This window comes from Balaenoptera musculus, chromosome 8 (genome assembly GCF_009873245.2).
Source record: "Balaenoptera musculus isolate JJ_BM4_2016_0621 chromosome 8, mBalMus1.pri.v3, whole genome shotgun sequence".
Classification (NCBI taxonomy): Eukaryota; Metazoa; Chordata; class Mammalia; order Artiodactyla; family Balaenopteridae; genus Balaenoptera; species Balaenoptera musculus.
Window position 1 is genome coordinate 87,059,832 of NC_045792.1, and position 24,246 is coordinate 87,084,077.

The 24,246-nt window shown below is 38.7% G+C and overlaps 1 protein-coding gene across 3 annotated transcripts in view; it reads left to right on the plus strand.

Moving 5' to 3' along the window:
- Positions 1-18,702, plus strand: part of LOC118898742 (intraflagellar transport associated protein) — a 57,491-nt gene extending 38,789 nt beyond the window's left edge. Inside the window, exons 6-7 of one of the 3 annotated variants that reach the window (XM_036859205.1) lie at positions 10,485-10,624; positions 18,457-18,702. In XM_036859205.1, coding sequence (XP_036715100.1) covers positions 10,485-10,624; positions 18,457-18,615 — 299 coding nt within the window. In that variant the 3' untranslated portion in view covers positions 18,616-18,702. Of the gene's footprint in view, positions 1-10,484; positions 10,625-13,904; positions 14,014-18,456 lie in introns of those variants that run through there. The other 2 variants (XM_036859206.1, XM_036859207.1) reach the window with 2 other exon arrangements.
- The last annotated feature ends 5,544 nt before the right edge of the window (positions 18,703-24,246 follow it).

Consider the following 24,246-nt stretch of genomic DNA (forward strand, 5'->3'; position numbering starts at 1 on the left):
ATTTATTAATATGTAAAACAAACAATTAAAACTAAAGCTATAGTGTGAATGTTTCTTCTGGGGCTTTCCCTGAGGTTTATGTAGATGAGGCCTGTTCCTTTCTTGGTTAATGTTTCTGTGTAAGCCTAGGTATCCTTTGTTGCTCAAAGGGGCTTTGAAATATGTTCAAAATTTGAGTTACTTGTTTTGAAAACTCTCATTCCTAATTTAATATGCAAGAATATCTCAAAATTAGTTGCATGTTAGGGAAGGGGCAGTTTCCATGCGGGTTTGGTTGTTGGTGTTTGATTGTTGTTTACAGTCCTTAGGTGGTCATAAACAGCGATTATGGTCATTATTGTTGGGGAAGAGGGCTTCTTTATAATCACACAGGAGTTAAAGTGCAGGGTGTAGTTGGTTGGGGGACGGCCACTGTCTGTAAACTGACTGTATAAGCCTCTGCTTTGGCTTCTCTGTTTGCCTGAATTTGAGAGGCTTTGGTAATTGGAAGCAATTAACATTTTTATTCTGCTTCCAAACATCACACTACTCCACTGAAGACACTGTTACTCAAGCACTCTATTAACCAGTAGACTTTGCAGATTTTTTTCCGTACTTCCTTGGTTCAAGGGAGATCAGAGATCTAACAGAATCACAGAGGTTCTCTTAACTTTAATGCCTTAGGCATCTCTGAATTTCTTTATTAGAGCAGTTTAGAGGCTCTGATTGGATTAGAAGGGATTGCTGAGGATTCATGAGGAAGCCAGATTTGTGGAGCAAGCACACTGTTTCTGGGTTTTGGGTGATTTGGGGAAAGGGAACAGATTCCTGGGTCCTGTTCCTAAGAAGGAGTCTAACTCAGAATGGCTTTTGTGGCATCTAGTGATCTGCATTTTTAACTACTACCCCCAGGGGATTCTGATATAGTTCATCTGTGGATGATACTTGGAGTCTGCTTGTATACCTTTGCAACATAAAATTAATTTCATAGGAGGGCACAAAAGTGCACAGGTTGAACATTTTTGTGATGGTTTAAACTTCTTGCTTTCTGCCAGTAATGAGAAGGTCTGTATACTGACATAATCCTACATAGCCAGCGAATCTGATTTTGGTTGTATCAATATTTTAAATTAGTCTTCTTACCTTTTCCATTATTTTCACATTGTTTTCTTTAAACAGTTTTTTTTTTTTTTGGCTGCGTTGGGTCTTTCTCTAGTTGAGGCACGCGGGGGCTACTCTTCGCTGTGGTGCATGTGCTTCTCATTGCGGTGGCTTCCCTTGTTGTGCAGCACGGGCTCTAGGTGCACAGGCTCCAGGAGTTGCAGCACGCAGGCTCAGTAGTCGTGGCACCCAGGCCCGAGAACACACAGGCTTCAGTAGTTGCAGCGGGCAGGCTCAGTAGTTGTAGCTCACGGGCTCTAGAGTGCAGGCTCAGTAGTTGCAGCTCATGGGCTCTAGAGCGCAGGCTCAGTAGTTGTGGCACACAGGCTTAGTTGCTCCGCAGCATGTGGGATCTTCCCGGACCAGGGATCAAACCTGTGTCCCCTGCATTGGCAGGTGGATTCTCAACCACTGTACCACCAGGGAAGTCCCTCTTTAACCATCTTTGAAGGTTTTTTTTTTTTTTTTTTACCAGATCTGTTTCTGTTGTTTAAAAAATTGCAAAGAAATGTCTCACTAGTATGATTTTTCTGGAAATCAGATAACAGGTAGTTTTGCATTTGTGTATAAAAGCTTACTGAGGCTGAACCAAGTCTCAGTGGACTTGGATGAGCTAGTCAGGACCTTCCCAGGTGTAAAATAATGTGAAAAGCCAAGGCTAAAAAGCAAGCTAGGCTTCAGTGATCTATTCCAATTACCAAAAAGACCACCAAGCTTCACAGTTTTCATAATGCACAATCTGGGTCATTTGAAAGGAAAGAAGATAGAAATAGTTGTGCCAGGGTGGATTTTAGATTGCATCTGATTTGTATTACACTTCACGAATGGGAGCAGAAGGTGAATATTTATATCAGACGGGAAACGTGACATTTTAAACAGGCAAGTTGCTTGTATAATTTTGGCAGCTGAGAGGTTTACTGATTAGATTCTGTTATTATTGTTTAAGCAACAGATTTGCCTGGGGCAACGAGGAAGTGAGTTGCGTATTGTTTTTCTACCACTGACTTTATTTGTTCACCTTTTTCATTTTCATAAATATTCTCCAAGATTCAGGCGCTTGTTTCTGTCCTGGTATTTGGCTTATTGTTTTGGCAGCCCAGGTGGAGATAGTTTTTCCAAGCAGACAACTCAGTGCCATGCTATTGACCAGTTGTTGGAGGGAACCTTGGCCACAGAGTTTGGTGCCCTGTGTTTATTTGACGTCACATTAACCATTTTTTCCTCCTTTGAGATAAGACAGTTAACCTGATGGTTAGTTACTGTCATGCTCCAGACTGTTACCCGGAAAGATTATTATTTGGAATAGGTATTAGTTATTATGCTTTGGCCATTGGAGTAGGAAGAATCTTCTGGTCGTCTTTATTTTTTACCCCCTCAGTTGGCCCGGCGTGTTCTCTGGATGAGTGCAGAAGGTCAAAGAGACTTTTTTGAGGTCTACTTTTCAGAATTATACTGTCTTATACAAGTTTCTTGACCAGTGGGTATACTTATGCTATGGTTGATTGTGTTGGATGAAAACGAGCAACTGATTCCTGCTCAAAGATTGGCAGCCTTATTTGATTTTCATTTTCAAGCTCTCCAGTACTCCCAGTTCTAATGAAGGCATCATTTTCTCTCTCTCTCCCTCTTATTTTAAAAAATTCTTTCCTTATCTGCAACTTTAAGGCTTTATGTAGCCTATGAATGACCTGGACTCTTATTCAAAGATATTTAACAACTGTGACTGGATCCTGGAATAAAATAAAGAATAAAACAGGTCTGGTTCCTGTCCTTATGGAAATTCATAGTTTATTGGAAGAATCAGACATATCACAAATATGTAATTACATATGCTCTAGATCTCATGAGAGCACATGGCAGGGGAATTTAATTTGTCCATGGATCAGAGAAAGTGCTGAGAGCCTGAGATCTAAAGGATGAGTAATTATTAACTGGGTGAGGGGTGGGTAAGAGAATATAGGAACATCATAAGAACAGTGTGTGTAAAGGTCCTGAGCTAGGAGAAGATGGCATATTTCAGCCAACATAGAGTTTAGGCATTTCATTTACTTTCCACTTGGGACTGTTAAAAATCATTCTTTCATTGCTTAGAAGATCACTAAGAGATCATTGAGAGGGAAAAATCCTTGCTTCGAAATGTTCCTCTATCCCTGTTCCTCCAGTTTTGTTTTTTTTTAATGTGCAAACTTATCCATCTAATAAATTCAAACTTGAAAGCCATATCAACCACAAAGGCAAATGCTTCCACTCCATTCCTGAGAAGAGAACAGAATTGGGATGATAATTCCACCCTTTCAATAATTCCTCTATTTATTTCTCCCCAAAGGAAAAGGAAGGCATTATCTAATTGGAGAGATTAGGGAAAAAAACTGATGTGTATGGATGAGACATTTTGTTTCTTCTTTTGGGTTCATGCTGTTTGGAAGGTGTATGTCCTCTCTTCTGTGCCTGTGTCACCTTTCTTACAGTAGACACGCTTTAAAAGGGGCCCAGGTCTGCCTTACATGGTGGTTTTAAACCTGAGAGATACATTGGAATCACTTGAGGAGCTTAAAAAAAACCCGACAATACCTGGATCCTGCCTTTGGAGATCCTTTCCCAGTAGTCTGGTGTGTGTCCCGGGCATTGGCAGTTTTTAAAGCTTCCCAGGTGACTCTAACATGCAATTGAAGCTGAGAACCATCTCTAGACAAATGTCTGGAGGTATCACTCTCTGAGCCCCTACTCTAAGGGCTCTAGCGATGTGAAGAGGTTCTCCTTATACCTGGCTGGATTCATGTCATCTATGCAGACTCCCTGTCAGGTGGGATAGTCCAAGGTCTAGACTTGGAAGGAAAGTTTGATAAATAAGAGGCCAAATTGTGACTGCAGGACAAGCTCTATTTTCAAAGTCAGCTCCATTAGTTATAAAGCTCATATTTTGATCCCCATCTTTTTGACTCCTGTATGGATTTTTCTTTTATTTCTGTATTTAAAGTAGAGGGATATGATTTATTATCACTGTCAAATGCCAACTCCACCCATGAAGTAACTCTTCCCTGATCTTCCTGACCTTCTCCTTGGATGGGCAGTAGTCTTCCTCTGTTTACATTTCCACTTTTATTTATTTTGCAGTTATTTTTTTTTCTCAAAGTAAGTTTTCATTAATGTGTCTCTTGAAAGTGGCATATGGTTTATTCATATGCATGTACACACACACACATACACACACAAATAAAACTTCATCTTCTAATTGGAGTGTTTAATCCATTTACATTTAATGTAGCTGCTGATATATTTGGCTTTAAATCTCTTATCTTACTATTTTGTTTTCTACTTGTCCTGCAGTTATATGTTCTTTTCTTCACTCATTTTTTGCTTATCTTGGATTAATCGAGTATTATCGTATTATTGTTTCATTGCCCCCTATTTTTGCTGGGTAGAGAATTCTAGGTTTGTAATTATTTTTTTTTCAGAATTTGTAAGACGCTATTCTATTCTGTTATGGTGTTAATTTTTCCTCTGTTGAAAACTGTCGAAAAACCAAATGTCAATCTGACTGTTGTATGTTGGAAGATAATATGTTTTTTACCTCATTTGACTACTTTTATGATTTTCTCTTTGTTTTTGTTTTTCAGTAATTTCACTATGCCCCGGCATTGTTAACTTTGTATTTGTTCTGCTTGGGGTTTGTAGATTCCTGTAAATGTTAGGAAATTCTCAGTTCTTATGTCTTCAAATATTACTTGTGCCCAGACTTTTCACCATGTCCCACATATCACTTATGCTCTTTCCTGCATTTTCCATCCTTTTTTTTTTCCTTTCTTTCTTCAGTCCAAATATTTTCTACTATCTATGTTCTAGTTCAGTAATCCTTTCTTGAATTGTATCAAATATGATGTTAAAGCCATCAATATTTCAGTTATTATAGTTTTCAAGAGGTCTGGAATATCTATTTTCATAGATTTTAGTTCCCTGCCAAAATTCTCCATTTTTGTAATATATTTATTGGAATATATTAATCAATTATTTTAAAGTTCATGTCTCATAATTCCAATAACTGAGATGTCCTGTGAGTCCATTTATATTATTAATTTTCCCTTTTGATCTGGTGTCTTTGTATACCTGGAAATTTTTGTTTGAATGCTGAACATTGTATATAAAATATTATGTATTTTATAATATTACATAATGCTCTGGATGATTATCTTAATCTTGTTTTAGAAAAGCTTCTCTTCAACATTTTGCTAGCAGTTAGAGTAGTCATAGGTCATCTTAATCCAATATGGGATTGAGCTGATTTGGTGACTGGGTTTCAGGCTTTATGAGGGCTGCTCTACTTCTAGTTCTTGCTTACTGCTAGGGTGTAGCCCTTCAAGGTAAATCACAGCCCCTCCTTCTTGGACATCCTGAACTCTATTTTTTATCTTCACAGCACTGTGAACCTGTTGGTAGTTCTGCTAAGCTTCTCAGCCTCTTAGCCTATTTCTTCTTCACTTCTTGGTTTTTCAGCCTCTGCTTACAAATCAGTAAATGCCATAAGTTGAAAAACAGCTTAGACTCTTAGACTCACTTTCACTACTTTCCTTCTCTCCAGGATCTTGGCCTCTCAAGTTCTGGGCTTCCCTGGTAGCTCTCTAATGCCTTTAAGTAGTTGATTTTTTTATCATATATTCAGCTTTTCTAATGTTCTTGGTGGGAGGGTCAGATTCATATTAAATGTGGTCTGGGAGCTCCTTGGAAAACCCCAAGGTCTGAAGGTCAAATAAATTGACGTTTGCACTGATGTTGCAAAAGCAATGATGGGTAAAGATGCTAGTAACTTAGTGTGAATCAAGGTAGAAGCACCAAACTATACTAGTAGTCACTGTAATCTTCACTGTCCTGAATTTGTAGTTAAAACAAATGCCAGTGTCCATTGCAAATGTCCTTGATGAAGTGGTAAAAATTATTAATTTTATTAAACCTTGATGCTTGAGTATACCTCTTCTGCTGCATACTGAAATACAACAGTTGTATTTCACATATACATGAAATACATGAAAATTTTTTCATGGAAAAAATGAAAAACACTTTTTCATGAAAAAACACTTGTGCAATTGAGTGGTGTGCTGAACTTGTTTCGTTTTGTTTTGTTTTTTCTTTCATGGATCAACGTTTTTACTTGAAAGAATGACTGACAAAGTATAGTTCTCAAAAAGGAATGAAGTGAGCCCATCTCTACAAGACAACAGCTGACAGTATTCATTGCCAATGATAAAATTGGCAATGGATCAAGTGAAAATTGGATTTTTGGAAAACTTATATCCAGTACTGTGAGCTTGACAGCTTCCCAATATTTAAAGCCTTTTCTGATAAAATTGGTAATGTTAACTAATGTGATTTTTATATTGCATAATGAAATATGTCAACATTTGAAAGATCTGCATAACACAGTGAACCACCATTTTCCAAATAACCAATATATGATGACAAAATCATGCACAGGAGCGCAATTCATTCAACATGTAAGATAGACCAATGGATTTTAACATAAGAGTATGAAAAATTTACTGAAAGGGTTTCATATTGCCCAATGAAATTATTTTTAAAACCTTTATCATTTGTCAATATCTAGTTTGTATCAAAGAATAATATCCCCAGTTATATAAAAGGAGTATTAAAATAGTCCTCCCCTTTCCAGCTACATATCTGTGTGAGACTGGAGTTTCTTCATTTTCATCAACTGAAACAGCATATTCCAAAAATTCAATGCAGAGGCAAATATAGAATCCAGCTTTCTTCTATTTAAGACAGACATTTAAAAGATTCAGATAATGTAAAACAATGCTTCTCTTCTATTTTCTTTGTTTTCGGAAAAGAGGTTTTTTAAATAAAAATATTTATTTTAATATATGATAGTATTATTTTAATGATTCAATAATCAAATATTTGAAAATTTGTATTTTAATGATTCAATAAGCAAATATTTGAAATTTTAATTTCTAATATGGTAAATATTGATAGATATAACTCCCATAAACAAAAGCTCTTTGGGGTCTTCAAAAAATTTTAAGAACAAGAACCACTGATATAAACTATCATAGCTGGAAGCTATGTGCAGAGGAGGCCTGAGTGCATATCTTATCTGTATTCTTTTTGGTCTTAAGGAACACCTGAAATTTCAGGAAAGTTTGGCCATTTCTACATGGCAACAAAGGAATGGATTGGTTAATTTTTATAAATATGACAGGCAGACTAAATATTATTATTGTCTAGATTATCAGATGTCAGATAGATGGCTTACTTTTTAATGTTGTATTAAATTACATGATTATAACCTTTGACTTGCTGGTCATTGGCTAAATACAGAAAGACAAATGGCACAAACACATAGTTTATAAACGTTGGACATTCTTGTCATGTAGTTGAGAAAGAGGTTGAAATGCTTTCAACCAGGCTTGCCATCCAACATCAAGATTCGTTTTTGAGAGTTGCCTTAACTCTACAAAGCACATCAGTCAAGATGGTGGTATTTAGCTAAGAAGGAAACTAATTGTTTTAGAAACAATAAGGTCAGATGAAGTGTCTTAAAGATAAGATTTCAGTTGGGAAAGCTTCACAGAGAACTTCAGAAATTCCATTCCCCACCATCAATGAATACAATCATTTTCCCCCTGACAGAATGAATATATAAATAACCCATCAGTGATTGTAAAATGGCTAAAAGATAAGGTATCTTTCTTTATGACTTGTGTCTTATCAGACTATTCGTGTCCATATTGATTTCACTCTTTTTAAAATCTGTCCTATTTAGAGTTAAAGCAGTTCAATTTTTGTGTTGATTATTCTCTGATTTTATGTATAAAAATCCTACTCCTGTAAAAAAAATTTAGTTTTTGAGGGAAAGGACTGTACATATTTTGCATCATTCACAATGTCCTGTGGATAGGTAGACTCTTCATACTTGCTGTTCAGTTTAAAAGTTGAGATGCAGGAAATTAATTTCCTTTCTGCAAGTATGTGCTGAGAATTTACTACATATAAGGTGGCGTGTTAGGCTCCAACAGCTATGCGTTTGTGCATTTTACTATTACACTGGAGAAACAAATGACAGGAATGGGAAATGCAGTGGATACTGAGTCATACTGTTTTGAAAGAATTGTACCCATGGCAGTGGAATTCTTATGAAAGAAACCATTTTTGTTGAAAACCCTCCCTTCTTCGCAAACACATGAGGGATGTGAAGAGTTTCAGCAAAGGAATTGCAGAGTTGTCCCTCCTGGTGCACAGTACTGTCCATCAGATTTTAAATAGCTCTGAAAGCAGAATTGATTTTGATTTCACAGTCAAAAGGACGTTTGCACTGGCAGCCAATGGGTATGGTAGATATTGGTTTTCGCATTAAGAGGCTTGAACCTTTCTCTTCTTGCCTCTCTTGTTGGCAGGCCCCTAACCAGTGAGGGAGATTAGCTTTGGACTCATAACGGGATACTTTAGAAAGCCAGTTTTTCCACCAACCTTACTGAATTTAAAAATATTACTTCTCTGGGACTTCCCTGGTGGCACAGTGGTTAAGAATCCGCCTGCCAGTGCAGGGGACACGGGTTCGATCCCTGGTCCGGGAAGATCTCACATGCCGCGGGGCAACTAAGCCCGTGCGCCACAACTACTGAGCCCACGTGCTGCAATTACTGAAGCCCATGCTCCTAGAGCCCGTGCTCCACAACAGGAGAAGCCACCACAATGAAGAGTAGCCCCCGCTCCCCGCAATTAGAGAAAGCCCGCACACAGCAACGAAGACCCAACGCAGCCAAAATAAATAAATAAATTAATTAATTTTAAAAAATTTTAAAAAAGAAGTATATATTAAAAAATATTACTTCTGGTTATAAAATTGTAAAATGCCCTGAACGCTTACTAATCATGCTAATGTGCTATCGTAGTGACATTTCTTGGCCCTGAGTTTGGAGGTACAATCTGATAGATTTTAAATAATATATGTGATGAAAATGCTTACTTAAAAGTAAGTTCATGATGTGACATCATGAGCTAGGAGCCCGGGCTCCGCAGACAGACTGCAGCTGTGGCGCCTTGAGTGAGGTGACTGGGGTGACTCTCAGTGTTAGAGCTCATTGCCTGTAAAACAGGAAATAATAGAGTTGTTGAGAGGATTGGCTGAGTTAATGCATGTAAAATGCCAGCTATTATTATTGTTCTTATTTCTCCTAATTAATCAGGTCATATTCTATGATTTCAATAATTAATCATAGTAGAAGTTCCTTCTTCACCATCCCCCTGCCCATGTGCTCAGTTTCTAGGCTGTTTGCCATGTTCTCTGTTGCTGAAGTCTTAAGAATTTTGTAATCATGTCTTTTGTGAAGGTGATAGCTGTAGTGGTGAGAGATGTATTTCAAATAAGTTTCAGTTTTTGAATATCAATACCTGCTCAGTTATCTCCCCATACATGCTGCCCTTGGCAACAACCAAGGCATGACTGTTCTTAATTAATCACTTCCACTGAGAACTTAATTAGTGTCTTAATTAGGATCATCATTGAATAGCAGGCAGCAGCATCTTGCGCCAGCTGCAAGTTATTGGTTGCAGCCCTTCTGGTCCCGTGAAAACTTAGACGGAGGAGGGATCCTGTTGTGCTTCTGTTTGTTTTTCTGTCTTCAGAGAAAGCTGCGGAAGGTCATCAGTTGTCTGTGATGCATCCATGTTCTGTCACACGTGCAAAAATAAGGAAACACATCCACTTCTAATGGATCGATCAGAAAACCAAGATTGGCTTTTGAATTCTTGTGATTGTGCTAAACAAGCCGGAAACACGTTGTTGTTGTTGTTTGCATGCGTTGAGAAGTAGGCCATGCATTCTGAGTATGACAGAGTATTTCATTTTTCTGCTGGAAGTTAAAGTTCCTTCCTTCTGGCATCATTGTTTTTTAATATGTTTTTTTGAAATATTGCCGTATTGTTACAGGATGAAATCAGCACTCCATTTTCTTTCTCTTCACCCCCTCAGGAAAATATGGCAAAATGAGGCAAAAGTAGCATCTTCTTGATTTATTTTCCTGTAGAAATAGAAATTGGGTTGAGGGTGAGAGGCGTGATCAAGTTATTCCTAAAACAACATTTCTCCCAGACCTTTTGGATGGATTGTAACACTGCAACTATAAAATAAAAACTCATGCACTGACGACTTCTATTTTATAGAAAGGAGAATCCCTTGAGTCAAGTTCCCAAGTGAGGACAGGCATTGTGAAATGGACCTGCTTTACTTGAGCATATTCGCTCATTTTTTTTGACTATCATAGACTTTTAGATGATTTAGGTCAATTGTGGACTTGGTGAAGGGATCAAGTGAAATATTTTGTATTCGACAGATTTGCTGCTGCTTCCAGGAGAGGTGGAGCAGGACATGAGCATGAGTGTTCCTTCTTACATTCCTTCCGTGGCCCAGCCTCTTACCTCTGGAGTGAAGCCAAGGCCCACTGGAAAAAGAGCAGACAAACAAAGGGAAGAGGTACTCCACAGGGAATTCAATCCTCTTGAAATTGCCTTGATTTTGTAACTAGTCCTTTCCGAGAAATGCCACTATACCCGTGTGCTTCTGTATTTTTCTGAGATTTGGGAAGATTTACAATTCAGGTTGCTTAATTGGGTCCCTCTCACTGCCATCTCTCTCTAATGTGTATAATCCCTTTTAAACACACAGAGCGAGCAATTATGTTTTTACGTGGAAACTATGTTTGTGTCGTGATGTTCGCCATGCTACAGGGACAGCGCTACTTGGGGACTCCGCAAGAGAAAGGATGGAAAGTTTTCTTATCTCTTTGAGTCTGCACTGGCCACTTTTCTTTTTATTATTGTTTCCAAGGTCCTAAAAACATTTTGTATTAGTTAAGGTAAGGCCAGGCTGCTATAGTAGGGAATCCCAACAATAAATCAGTGGCTGAAAGGAAATAGAAGTTTATTTCTCTAATGTCTCATTTCAGTCTGTAGAGAGCCTTTAAAGTGAGCAGTGGTTCTGTTCCCTGGGGTCACCAGGGCCCAGGTTCCTTCTCTCTGGATCTCCACTGCACCTCAGGACATTGTCCTCATGTGCATATTCCAAGTCAGGTCACCGTCCTACCTGGAGGGGCAAGGGATGAGAGCATGGGGGCAGCAGGTTCCCCCAAGGCTTAGGACTCAGGGCTCTTCATCTCTGCTCACATTCCATTGGCAACCACTTAGTCGCATGTTCCTATCTGGTCACTGGGGAGGCTGGGAAATGTCATCTAGACATGTGCTTCACCAGCACAGGAGAATGGAGTCTGCCACATGTTAACGCTCCCAAATGCACAACTTGAAAGCCATCTTTCACCATCATTTGCAACTCATCTACATATACTTAACAAACATGCACCAACCAAGGCTGCAGATGGTGCTGGGTAGTGACCTTTATCACCTTTATTACTCTAGCATAAAAGGGGATCGGGCACAAGAAGTTGTTAAGGGCTCTTTATTATTGCTTCCTAATAAAAGCACTAGGGTGTTTCATGATTATTTAGTTGTTTGGGTACTAGTCTTGTCACTTGACGATATTCTGTTACGGAAGCAGTCATTCAATCAGAAGTAATCCACAAATTTCAATTTTAAATTGCCCTTTTCTCATAGAACTTTTGTTCACTGACATCACAGAAGTCTATCTAGGATGCTTGCAGACTTATATTAAACCCCAAATTGTTTACCAGATAAACTTGCGGAGATAGCCACCTTTCAATGTGCTTTTTGAATTATAGATTGCTTTCTCTGAGTATTAAGAAACTATAATTGCAAGGTGATTTCTAGCAGGAATCAGTTTCTTTTAAAGACTTGTTCATGTTCTTGACTTCAGTTGTGACCATACAAATTATTGGACCAGCCAGTGGTCAATGGCACCTAGTGCCATTATAGAAATTGTTACAAAATGGTTTTAGTTGACGGGTTAAAAAAAAAAAAAATGGAATGATTTGTGGAATCAATCATATAGCCAGTAAAATGCTAGTTAAAACCCTGTGTATGGTTGTATCTTTAAAAGGAGTATAAATTTCTTCCCAGAGAATGTGAAAATTTTTAAATGTTCGAATCAAAATGATATGAACAATTTTTGTGTTGGCAAAAATGAGACATAGATGAATAATTTGCTGCTTTTTAAATATCCGGAGTAATATTTTGGGTGGGATTTTAATTTCTAACCACTATTTGTTAGAGAAATGTTTCAGAACTGTCTAGAAAATACCACACCAACTCTGCCTTGGTTTAATAGTATTGATATTATTTTAAAATACCCAAAGCAGGTAAAAGAACATAATCACCAATTTCCAGCATATGTCCTGTAAGGACCTACCAATGGGCTATTTTGGATGAGAGATGGTAGTTGCTTTCTGTGATGTCAATCTCAAAAGATGAAATTTATCCTGGATGTCCTGACTTCCTCTTAATTGCCTAATGAGAATCCGTAACTTCTTGATATGGACTGGACCCATTTAATTTTTTTCCTCATTTTATCACTGCTTTTATACATGTGCATTTCCTCCTTACAGTCAAACATTTTTCAAGAGCCTTCCACTTTCCCTTTGTGAATAACTTCTTGCCGTAGTTACTCTATTTTGATGAATTCTGGAAGTTTTGAACAGCTTTACTGAACAAAAAGAATTCACATTAAGAAGATGAAAAATTGAGTTCTTGTCCTACTTCCCAAGATATACAAGAGGTCATTGAAGAAACTTTTGTAGTATTTTAATGGGAGATTGCCTGTTTTTCCAATTCAAAATGGGACTCTAAAATTTTTCACCTGTATAGACAGTTTATTTACCATATTACTGTGTAAGATAACCTACAGCTAAATGCTGCTATTATTGATTTGAGCATTAGTTCTATTTACTTTAATTTGCCTACGTGGTACTATGAATGAAAATGATTCCTTCTGTAATAGTGTCCCTCTTAGAATAAATCACGTGGGCAATTTTAGGAAAACTAGCAATTTTCTAATAGTGTACAAATTCTATTCCCTGAGAGGCTACAAAAAGATTGCAATTAGATTTGAAATTAGACACCTGAAATCCACATGTTTCTCTCAGCTCCTTAGGCAAAAATAACAAGTTAATAACTTAATTCACAGTTGTTTCTGTTTAGTAGCAGGGGATTTGGTGTTCCATTGCACGAATTCTGCTCTTTGAAATAAGTCAGAAGTTCAGTTTGCAATCTAAAAAACTTGGAGCCTTATATCTTAGAACCTCAAAATGAACCTAACTTGAAAGAAGAGAATTCCCAAAGTGTGCCACAGTAGCCAACAGCTGAAATGCATAAATAGAACTGCAGCTTTACAGTATTTGAAAAGCTGTCATTTTGAAGATCACAGTGATGTGTTCTGAACTGCAGTGTACATCAGGGTTCACTTTGAATTACATATATGCCCCTCGTCTTAGAAGACCCTACATTCACTTGTGTGTGTCTCTATAAGGTTACTTAATTAAAATGCAAAAAAGTCAGAGCTAGTGCCGAGTTCAGTGCTTTGCATATAGGAGACATGCAATAAGTATTGAATGAACAAATAATCAGGAAACTTTTCCTTGCTACTGGGAGTGATTTTCTGGTATAATAAGATGGTTAGGGTCATTGTCTCTTTCCTTCTCTATTGGTTCATTGCCCTCAATGTGTAAACACGTTTAAGTCTCTCCCATCCTTAACAAAATGAAAGAAAACTAAAGAAAAAACAACCTTCCCTTTACCTTGGACCCCTCTTGGCTATTGTCTGCTCTTTTTTCTCCCTTTTCATACAGACTTCAGAAACCAACAGACTCGACTCCTCTAATTGACCCTGCTTCCTTTCCCATCACTCCTCATTCAGTTCATTGCAAAATGCCCTTGGTCTAATCACCTGCCTGGACATATTCAGAATAAAGGTACTTAATCATTGCCAATCATCCCAATGGACACTTTTCAGTCTTTATTTTAATGGGACTCTCTACTGTGTTTTTTACCATTGATTTTCCCTGACACTCATGGTCTACTGGTTCTCTCTTCCCAGCTCTTCTCAGATTCTTTGTGTATTTCTCTGAGTGTTCTTCCCCTGCCTCCTTTGGGGGTTTTCCCTCCATGCTTCCGTTAGGAGTTGGTGCTCCTCAGGGTTCCATGCTAAACCTACAGCTCTTCCCACTTGCATACTTGGATCTGTTTTCATCTATAGGTTACTACCTTTTGTGCTTATGTCTCCAAATCTGTATCTCCAGCTTCAGACCTTTTGCTGAGCTTCAGGTTTGTGGGTTCAATTGCCTGTTGACAATTCTATCTGGATTCCTTGAGGTACATTCAAATCAACATGTTAAAAACTGAGCTTATCTTTACCCGCTTCTCTTCCTGCGTTCTTGCTCTTCTTCCCTTCCTATATCCAAATCAGTCATCAAGTGCTGTTAATTTTACTTTCTGATATTTTAAAATATCTGCTCTCAGTGCCCTGTTCTCATTATCTTGTCTGGACTGCTTCACAGGCCCCTGACTAGTCTCCCGACTCCCAACCTACCCTCTGTTCAGTCTTCAGCGTGATCTATCTTGATGTACCCTCCAAGAGGGCAGGGTCTCCTTCTGTTCTCTGCACACCTGTGTCTCATTGTAGGTGCTCAGTTAACATTTGAATGAAGGAAGAAATTTATTCGAAATGCACAGATACCAAGTGTCTACCTGCTTTCAAAAAATCCTTCAGCGACTTTTCATCATCTCTGGGAAAAATAGCTTATAAGACCTGTCATGATCTGGCACCATCTTCATCTCTTGCCATTCTCTACCTGACATTTTCTGCTCCAACAACACTGAATTACTCGCAGATACACATGTGTGAAATTCTGTGTGATTCTGACTTGGCCTGTTCATGAGACCTGCTTTTGTCTGCAAAGCTCGTCTTCCCTCAAGCTTGTTAAATAATATTACCCTTGAAGATTCTGCTTAGATAGCACCTCTTCCAGAAAGCCTCCTCTGAATCCTTCCCAATGCCTTCCAACCTGGGCTGGGTTAGGTGTTCCTTCTCTGTTCCTGTCACCTTCTAACTATACCATGTGTACTTACTACATTTTATTATAATGATCTGTTGATGTGTCTATCTCATTTCTCTGTGATTTCATACAAGTCTGCATCTTTGTATCCTCAGCACCTACACAGTGCCTAGATTTTAATAAACATTTGTGGAAAGAATGGAATATATCTGAATGATTTCAGGAGGCTATTCCTCTGACATTTTGATACAGAGATGTACTGGCCACCTTGCAGTATAGAGAGACAGTGATACCCCCAAAATGTTTTAAAAGGTCTTGAGTATCATATTTTGGCATTGCAGATATGAAATTATTCTTCTTCTTGGTTTCTTGCTTTTATATTTCAGCATTTAACTGATTGCCTAAGGAATTAATCTAACAAAGATAGCTGCTGTTAATAACTCAGTTTCTAAGTGAAGACATTTATAAGTATATTTTTATATTTTCAAGTGTATTGTAAATGAATAATTCTTGTGTTGGCCTCATATATTTATTGGCTAGCTAGAAACTTATTCCTTGTTGCTGTTTCAGTTAATAACAAATGACTGATGAAGGAAATCATGCTCCACAATAGAGAAAAATGTAAGTGTATGAAAAAGAACTTAAAGGAAAATAAAAACTTTTCACTTAAGGATAAATTTCTATATCTCTAGTTCCATACCGTTGGATATTATGGCCGAAAGGTATATGGGGACCCTGGGGAAGGGAGAGGAGTAAGAAGGTGGTGGGTTGGACCCTATCTGGGAGAAAGGACTAACTTGGTCACGGGAGTCAGCCCTCGTCAGAGAGTCTGGAAGTTCAACATACAAGCCTTAGTCTGTCTGGGTTGCTGATAAAAGGTGGGTCCTGAGTGGGGTGATGAGTGGGGAGGTGAGTAGGATTTTCTGGAGAGTGGCCATACTCAGTTGAGAATAAGTTAAGCTTCAGCACTTAACCCTCTGTGCTTCTTTAGACCTTTCTGCATCCCTCTGTTGGGGAGCATGGAACATGATAATGAAATCACTCATTTACTTCCGTCTTCTCCCTGAAGTTATAAAACCTCGTGGGCACAGATTTTGCTTCTCTTCATCTTTGTGTTCCCAGTATCTAGTTCACATTAAGCGCTCAGTGAGTGTTTACGGAGTGAACACGTAGAGGGCAGGGAGGTGGGCATGTGAGGGTTGCTCGGGCTGTGTGAGGGAGCGAGGAGGATGGTATGGTCTCGCTGGGATTTTAGCTCAGCAAAGGGATTTGTCTAATTTGAACCCGCTTTCCAGCCTCAGAGGGAGCTGGGTGAAGGCAAAGTGACTGCATCTAGTGAGAGTGGCTAGTAAGGTCTAGGCAGGTTTTAGAGGCCTCAAGATAAGGTTCAAAGTCCTAGTGCAATGGGCAGCCTGAAACTTGGTGGACATGTGGATGGCAGGTCTTCAACCAGGTATCCATGGGCAGCAAAAATCCCTTCAGACAGAAGCACTGGCAGAGAGGGGGCTCTTTCTCGTCCTCTGCCAGGACCAGGCCTGCAAACCTCAGCGCTTACTGCTGGATAGAGTTAGAGACGGCAAGGATGCTTCTATTCAGGAAATGAGCATACTGTGTCCTTGTGTATGTGTTTCTTCATTTGAGCTGGTCTTAGCCATATTACCCCACTGTCACATTGTGGTGACGATAAATTTAATTTTCAGAAAGTGACCTAAATGGACAGATTAGCCACTCGGCAGACTGATATGCTTCCAGGGTACAGCTGCTCTTTTAAAGATAGTCATGGTATTATGTGGATCCTCGAGTGCATTTTTTTATGATAGGCTGTGAGAATTTTTTAGCTTATTTAGAAAATATCTTTTCTCCCAAAGAGCTATGACTTGGCTTAGTGAAAACTTCAAGGTCGATCTTTGCTGGTGTTTTTTGTTGCGACGGTGAAGCTTTATCTACAGGTCACCTGGGATTCAAATCTTGCTTCTCTTCCTTACTAACGGTGTAGCCTTGGTAAGTTACTTAACCTTTCAGAGCTTTGTAAGATGGGTTGTTTGAAGATTACTGCTAATGCCTGCACGGTTCCTAGTACTGGGGCTGGCGCATGGTGGGGACTCACTCAGTGGCAGCTCCCATCATTACCTTTGTCAGGAAAGCACACAGACACTTTCTAACAAAGAGGAAGTGAGTGAGTCTCTGAAATTTGTTCTCGTGCTGGTTTTACTGAGAAAGGATGATAGATGGCTGGGTGTTTGCTATTAGCACTGCACACCCAACTACAAGATGCAACTTGCTGAAACAGATAGGAGATATCTACTTTTCATGTTTTGGGGTGGTTTTTTTTTTTTTTTTTTTTTTTTTGCACCTTTGGTAACAGTACACAGTTGCTGAGCTAGATGCTCCATTTTCAAGAACATTGCAAAAGCCACTAAACGAGATCATTTTCCATGCAAGAATATTGAAAGCTGATTATAGCTTCAGGGCATTTTTTTCATTCTTGCATAGGCCATCCTTTTCAATTATTTCAGCATCACCATACATAATAGAGAGCTACATAGAGGGGCTGGGTGATTTCATTGTATCACACACCATTTGCTTTTGGAGAGGCCTTTTAAGGGGTGATACAGTGAGATTTAAGGCATTAAATCTCTTGTTTATTGGAAAATGTGCTTTTTTTAATCTACCTTCCTTTAGGAAGTCTTTAAAATTCACAGATTATGAATAAGTTGATACAATATTATTACATCTCTTTGCAGCTACTCTGAGTTGCAGATAAATTCTGTAATATTTTAAAAATTCTTGGTAGGAAGAAAGGATCCTGGACTTTTTAATTTAGAGTGCTACTATGTGTTTTAATTCCTGCTGTTATTGGCCCAAGTCTTATCTGAATAAGTAAGTATATTAAGCATAGAGTATTTTTATCTTTGAAAATGATGTTTTATTGCTACAAGTCTTTTTTAGTAAATGGTAAAAGTGTCCTTAAGGTTGACCAAAATCTTAAGGTATATTTTCTCACATTTGAATATAACTCTTAGTTTTTCCATATGCCTGTAGCCCTAACACTACAAATGGTAAAAATGTAATGAATGTACAAGAGAGACTTTCTGATTCTTGCCGTGGGCAGAATTAGTTAATGATGTTCATTCAGATGCAGGATGGTACAAATGGGGCATATTAAGAGGCTTAAATTAGGTCAAATTGAATAATTGAATTTATTCCTTTACTTAAAAACAGCTTAATCAGCTCAGAGTGCTGAAGTCTAAAAAAAGTTTAAATATTAATAGAGAGTTTATGTTTTCAACTTTATCTTCATTTACAATGATTATATGTTATTTTCCTCATTTGTTACCTTTTATAGATAGTCGGAGATGAAGTTCGGCCCTTCTCACTTGATGAAGAATTTGATTATGACGCTGTGATGCTGACCCCCAAGTTCACTCCTGCAGAGATAGATGCCATCAAAGAGCTATGCAAGCAAAAGAGCAAGAGCACAGACTTAGAGAAACCCCGTGACTGATCCATTAAGACATCTTCGTGTTTATTTTTATTTTGTTCTTATTCGAGCAACATTAGAATAAAATATATACCTACTATAATCCTTTTTGTGGAAATTTGTGTGTGCGTTGATTTATCAGAGTTATGTGTCAGTAGGGAGATGAGACTAAAAAGACCAAAGAGCCCTCTACCCTTACAGAGTTCTCTTCTGTCACGTGGCTGCATCCATGGCTGGTCGGGGGAGATGGAGGTGGCAAACGGGGACAGGAAGCAAGGCCTACAGAAGGGTCCATCTGATGAGAGCGCGGAAACTAGGTAATGTGGGGTGTTGTAACGAAGACTGGAAATTTCATCCCGCCCCCATGGGGAGGAAGGGCAATTGAACATGCAAAACACAGAGAAGAACTGATTATCTGGTAGGTAACTGGTCTCAGTTATCCACAGATAGTGGTATGAATGTGAGTGCTGAGAGGTTGGGCTTCTAGGATTGATTGGGGAAAGACTTTACTGAAAAAGAAAGCATCTGAGAATTGATTATATGTCATATATTAAATTCTTGCACTTTGTTATTGCTATTCAGCCAGGTGTGGGGAAAGTTACAAAGTACAAGGAATGATCTCTATTTCCAGAAGTTTACAATATAATTTGAGAAGGCAAGGCATAGATAGAGAAGACAACTAGAGAATGTAAAAACTATTAGGAAGTGCTAATTGTGTAAAATACCCACAAATGCTTTAAAGGGAGGAGAAAAAGTGGTGAAGGCACAGACGAAGGGGGAATAGTATGTATGAAGTAATTTTTATCATTGAAGGAATCAGTAACAAATCAAATGTACTTGGTCTTTTTTTTCTTTGACTGTATATATTTTATTTCTATTTTTTCTTTTCCATTATGGTTTATTATAGGATACTGAATATAGTTCCCTGTGCTATATAGTAGGACCTTGCTTATCCATTCTATATATCAGGGGTCCCCAACCCCCGGGCCACGGACCGGTATCCATCTGTGGCCTGTTAGGGCCGCACAGCAGAAAGTGAGCAGTGGGCGGGTGAGCAAGCAAAGCTTCATCTGTATTGACAGCTGCTCCCCATCAATTGCATTACCACCTGAGCTCCACCTCCTGTCAGATCAGCAGTGGCATTAGATTCTCATAGGAGTGCAAACCCTACTGTGAACTGTGCATGCGAGGGATCTAGGTTGCAAGTTCCTTATGAGAATCTAATGCCTGATGATCTGAGGTGGAGCTGAGGTGGTGATGCCAGCACTGGGGAGCGGCTGCACATACAGATTATCATTAGCAGAGAGGTCTGACTGCACAGAGACCATAATAAATCAGTTGCTTGCAGACTCATATCAAAACCCTATCAATGAGTGGCAGGTGAAAGCAAACTCAGGGCTCCCACTGATTCTGCATCATGGTGAGTTGTATAATTATTTCATTATATACTACTGTGTAATAATAATAGAAATAAAGTGCACAATAAATGTAATGTGCTTGAATCATCCCAAAACCATCCCCCCCGCATCCTAGTCTGTGGAAAAATTGTCTTCCACAAAACCGGTTCCTGGTGCCAAAAATGTTGGGGACTGCTGCTGTATATAATAGTTTGCATCTGCTAATCCCAAACTCCCCATCCATTCCTCCCCTGCCTCCCCGCCACCCCGACACCCTGGCAACCACAAGTCTGTTGTCTATGTCTGTGAGTCTGTTTCTGTTTCCTAGATAAGTTCATTTGTGTCATATATTAGATTCCACATATAAGTGATATCATATGGTATTTGTCTTTCTCTTTCTGACTTGGTTCACTCAGTATGATAATCTCTAGGTCCATCCATGTTGCTGCAAATGACATTACTTCATTCTTTTTTATGGCTGAGTAGTATTCCATTATATATATATATATACCATATCTAATTTATCCATTCATCTGTTGATAGACATTTAGGCTGTTTCCATGTCTTGGCTATTGTAAATGGTGCTGCTATGAACATTGCGGTGCATGTATCTTTTTGAAATATAATTTTGTCTAGATACATGCCCAGCAGTGGGATTTCAGGATCATATGGCAACTCTATTTTTCATTTTTTGAGGAACTACCATACTGTTTTCCATGCCAGCTGCACCAATTTCAAATGTACTTAGTCTTAATTAGTTTTCATACAGGCCTGTGCTTGTGTGTGTGTGTGTATATATTCATAAAAACTGCCATTTATATTCCTTACAAAAAACGCTCTTGATTTAATATTGCTATAGTCAGGTGATTGCCACATCTATTTTTCTTTGTCTAGTCAAAAGACTTTCACAAAGCACCATTTATGTGCCAAGCCTATGCTAGGCAATGGGGAGGATACAAGTAAATTAGACATGGTCTGACGTAGTGGGGAAGACAAATGTATAAACAAATAATTACGGTAGAGCTGCACTGTCCAGCATCCTAGCCACTAGCCACTAGTGTGACTGAGGAACTGATTTTTAAATGTTAATTTTATTTTCATTTAAAATATAAAGTTGATATTTGATGCACTTATTATAAAACTCTCAAGTCCATTTGGAACAACTTGGGTATGTGAATCTACTTTTTCAGTTGTAAATTTTATGACATCTAAATACAGATCATTTATTTTTTTATTTTTATTTTATTTTTTTAATTCTACAGGACTTTGTTTTTTATTTTATTTTTTTTTATGTTTGGCTGTGTTGGGTCTTCGTTTCTGTGTGAGGGCTTTCTCTAGTTGTGGCAAGCGGGGGCCACTCTTCATCACGGTGCGCGGGCCTCTCACTATCGCGGCCTCTCTTGTTGCGGAGCACAGGCTCCAGACGCGCAGGCTCAGTAGTTGTGGCTCACGGGCCTAGTTGCTCCGCGGCATGTGGGACCTTCCCACACCAGGGCTCGAACCCGTGTCCCCTGCATTGGCAGGCAGACTCTCAACCACTGTGCCACCAGGGAAGCCCAGATCATTTATTTTTGATGACAACTTAGTGTCTAAAATATGCTATAAATGTAAAATGCACATTGGGTTTCAAAGAATTAATATGAAAAATTATAGACTATCTTGTTTTATTTTTGTATTGATTACATGTTGAAATTTTATTTTGGGTCTATCTGGTTAAATGAAATATATTATTAAAAATTACCAATTTCTTTTTACCTTTTTAATGAGGCTACTAGAACATTTCAAATTACATATGTGGCTTGTGTATTTTTATTTGACAGCACTGCAGTAGAGTGTAATCAGTTTTGTAAGAGTAATGTGTACTAAGAGCTACTGGGCAAAGCAAGTTGGAGTTATTGAATTATGCCTTGGAGAGCTGGGGAATCTTCAAAGAGGAGGTGACATTTGAGGCTGGCCAGGAAGAATCAGTAGGACTTTTTGATTGGAGGCTGTTAGAAGAGTTTGTGTGGTAGATAAGAGCCAGAATTAAGGCAGTGTAGGTGGATGTGGAAAGTATGGATTTGATTAGAGATTTGGAGGTAGAACTAGCAAGGATTTGATGCAATGAGGGGACAAGGGAGCAACTGTGAGGTTAAAACAAGATTTTAGCATGCAGTCTATACACACATGCTGACTTGAGGAGACAACTGCATTGTGACATAATGTTCATAAGACCAGAGGATCTCTTTTGACGTAATATATATACACATAGCATTTTGGTATTTTACATAAAGAAAGACTTCACCATTTTTAAGACATCCCAATTTTATGGACTTAAATAGTTTTATAATAGAAGAAACAAAACTAAGTATTCAAAAAGAATTACACTTTGACAGAGTATTCCATTAACTAGGCAGGGTACATGGCAGGTGAACGTTACTGTAGAGCCTTCTATCTGTAGAGTTGGTGTATTATTGGCTTCATTCCTTTTGGAAATTTTTTTTTAAATAAATTTAAGTAATTCATTTATTTATTTTTGGGTGCGTTGGGTCTTCGTTGCAGTGCGCAGGCTTCTTATTGCGGCGGCTTCTCTTGTGGAGCACAGGCTTTAGGTGCGTGGGCTTCAGTAGTTGTGGCACGTGTGCTCAGTAGCTGTGGCTCGTGGGCTCTAGAGCACAGGCTCTGTAGTTGTGGCGCATGGGCTTAGTTGCTCCGTGGCATGTGGGATGTTCCCGGAGCAGGGCTCGAACCTGTGTCCCCTGCATTGGCAGGCAGATTCTTCACCACTGCACCACCAGGGAAGTCCCCCACTTTGGAAATTTTTGATTCCTACATTATTTGGGGCAATTGTGCATTACAGCAAAAGTGACACTGGAAAATGGGTCCCTTAAGGCCTTTGAATGAAATAGTTTTGTCTCAACTGTACCATTACTCTTCCCCTAACTAGCAAATACTCCTCTATGACTTTCAGCTTTATGGGTCCCTTGAATCGATGTGAATGGTTTATTTTACATTGGTTGGCAAACCCTAACCAAGTGCCTTTAGAAGAAGCCTGAGCTTGTATTGATAGATAATGCTTACCCAGATTAGGTAGTGACATTGAGGAAAAGAAAGAGTAGACAATAAGGAGAAGCTCCTGCATGTATACACCAAAATGGGAGGGAAGAAAAAAAGAGTATCTTGAAATAATGTAGCAGTTACAACAGGAACAAACTTGAATGGAGAAAATTTCACTCCAAGCCTGCAGTATCAGCCCTAGCTTGTTCAGTGTGGTGGCACACCAAGCAATCTTATTCCTTCAGGATCCATCTTATGGGGAGTTGCACAAGAAGGGGAAAAAATACTTAGACCTGATATTGAACTTCCTTGATTCCTTCATCAAGAAATTTCTTTTCCCATGAATGAGATAGGGCTGTATCCTCATTTAAAAGAATAAATTTTCCTTATGTGCTAGGTAATTGTATGGATGAATTAAAATATGAAAAAGAAAACCAAAAAATTTTCATTTTATTGGCTTGTTTCTTGGAGGTCGAAGGTACATGAGTACAATAGCATGGGAAATGACATGAAAGAGACAATCTTAGAATTTCCTAGAAAAATATTTCTCCATATGTGGAAGAGAAATCAATACTTTTCACCCTGGCCTAGCCAGCCCTTACACCCTATGGCCCCTACTTACCTCTCCAATCTCATCTTGTACCTTCTTCCTCATTTTTTATTATGTTCTAACCAGTTCATATTCTTTTTTGTTTTTCAAGCACTCCACCTTGTTTCCACCTTAGGACCTTTGCTCTCACTCTTCTTTCTGATTGGTCTTCCCAAGTCTTCGTGTAGCTGGGTCCTTCTCATTATTCAGGTCTCAGGTGAAATGTGTCTCCCCAGAGTCTCTCTCTTGACCGCCCTATCTAATCCCATTCTTACAACCTTCACTCTGTCCTGGTTTATCCCATTATCTTACCTTGTCTGTGTCTTATCTGACTCTCCCATGAGATCATAAACTGCAAGAGGGCATGGACCTCCTCTGTCTTTTTATTGCTGTGTCCCCAACACCTGAAAAGGACCTGCAATAAAGTAGGTGTTCAATAAATATTTACTGAATGAATCACACCTAAAGTATGAGCTTATTAGTTTGAAGAACCCAGAGGTCCATTTCATTGATTCAGTTCAGTTAGACATATACTGAGCACTTTTGGTATATATTCTTACTTCTTAGACTCATGACAATCCGATGGCCCAGGCAAATTTGGGAAGCCTCACCTGATTGGCCTGAACTGTTCCA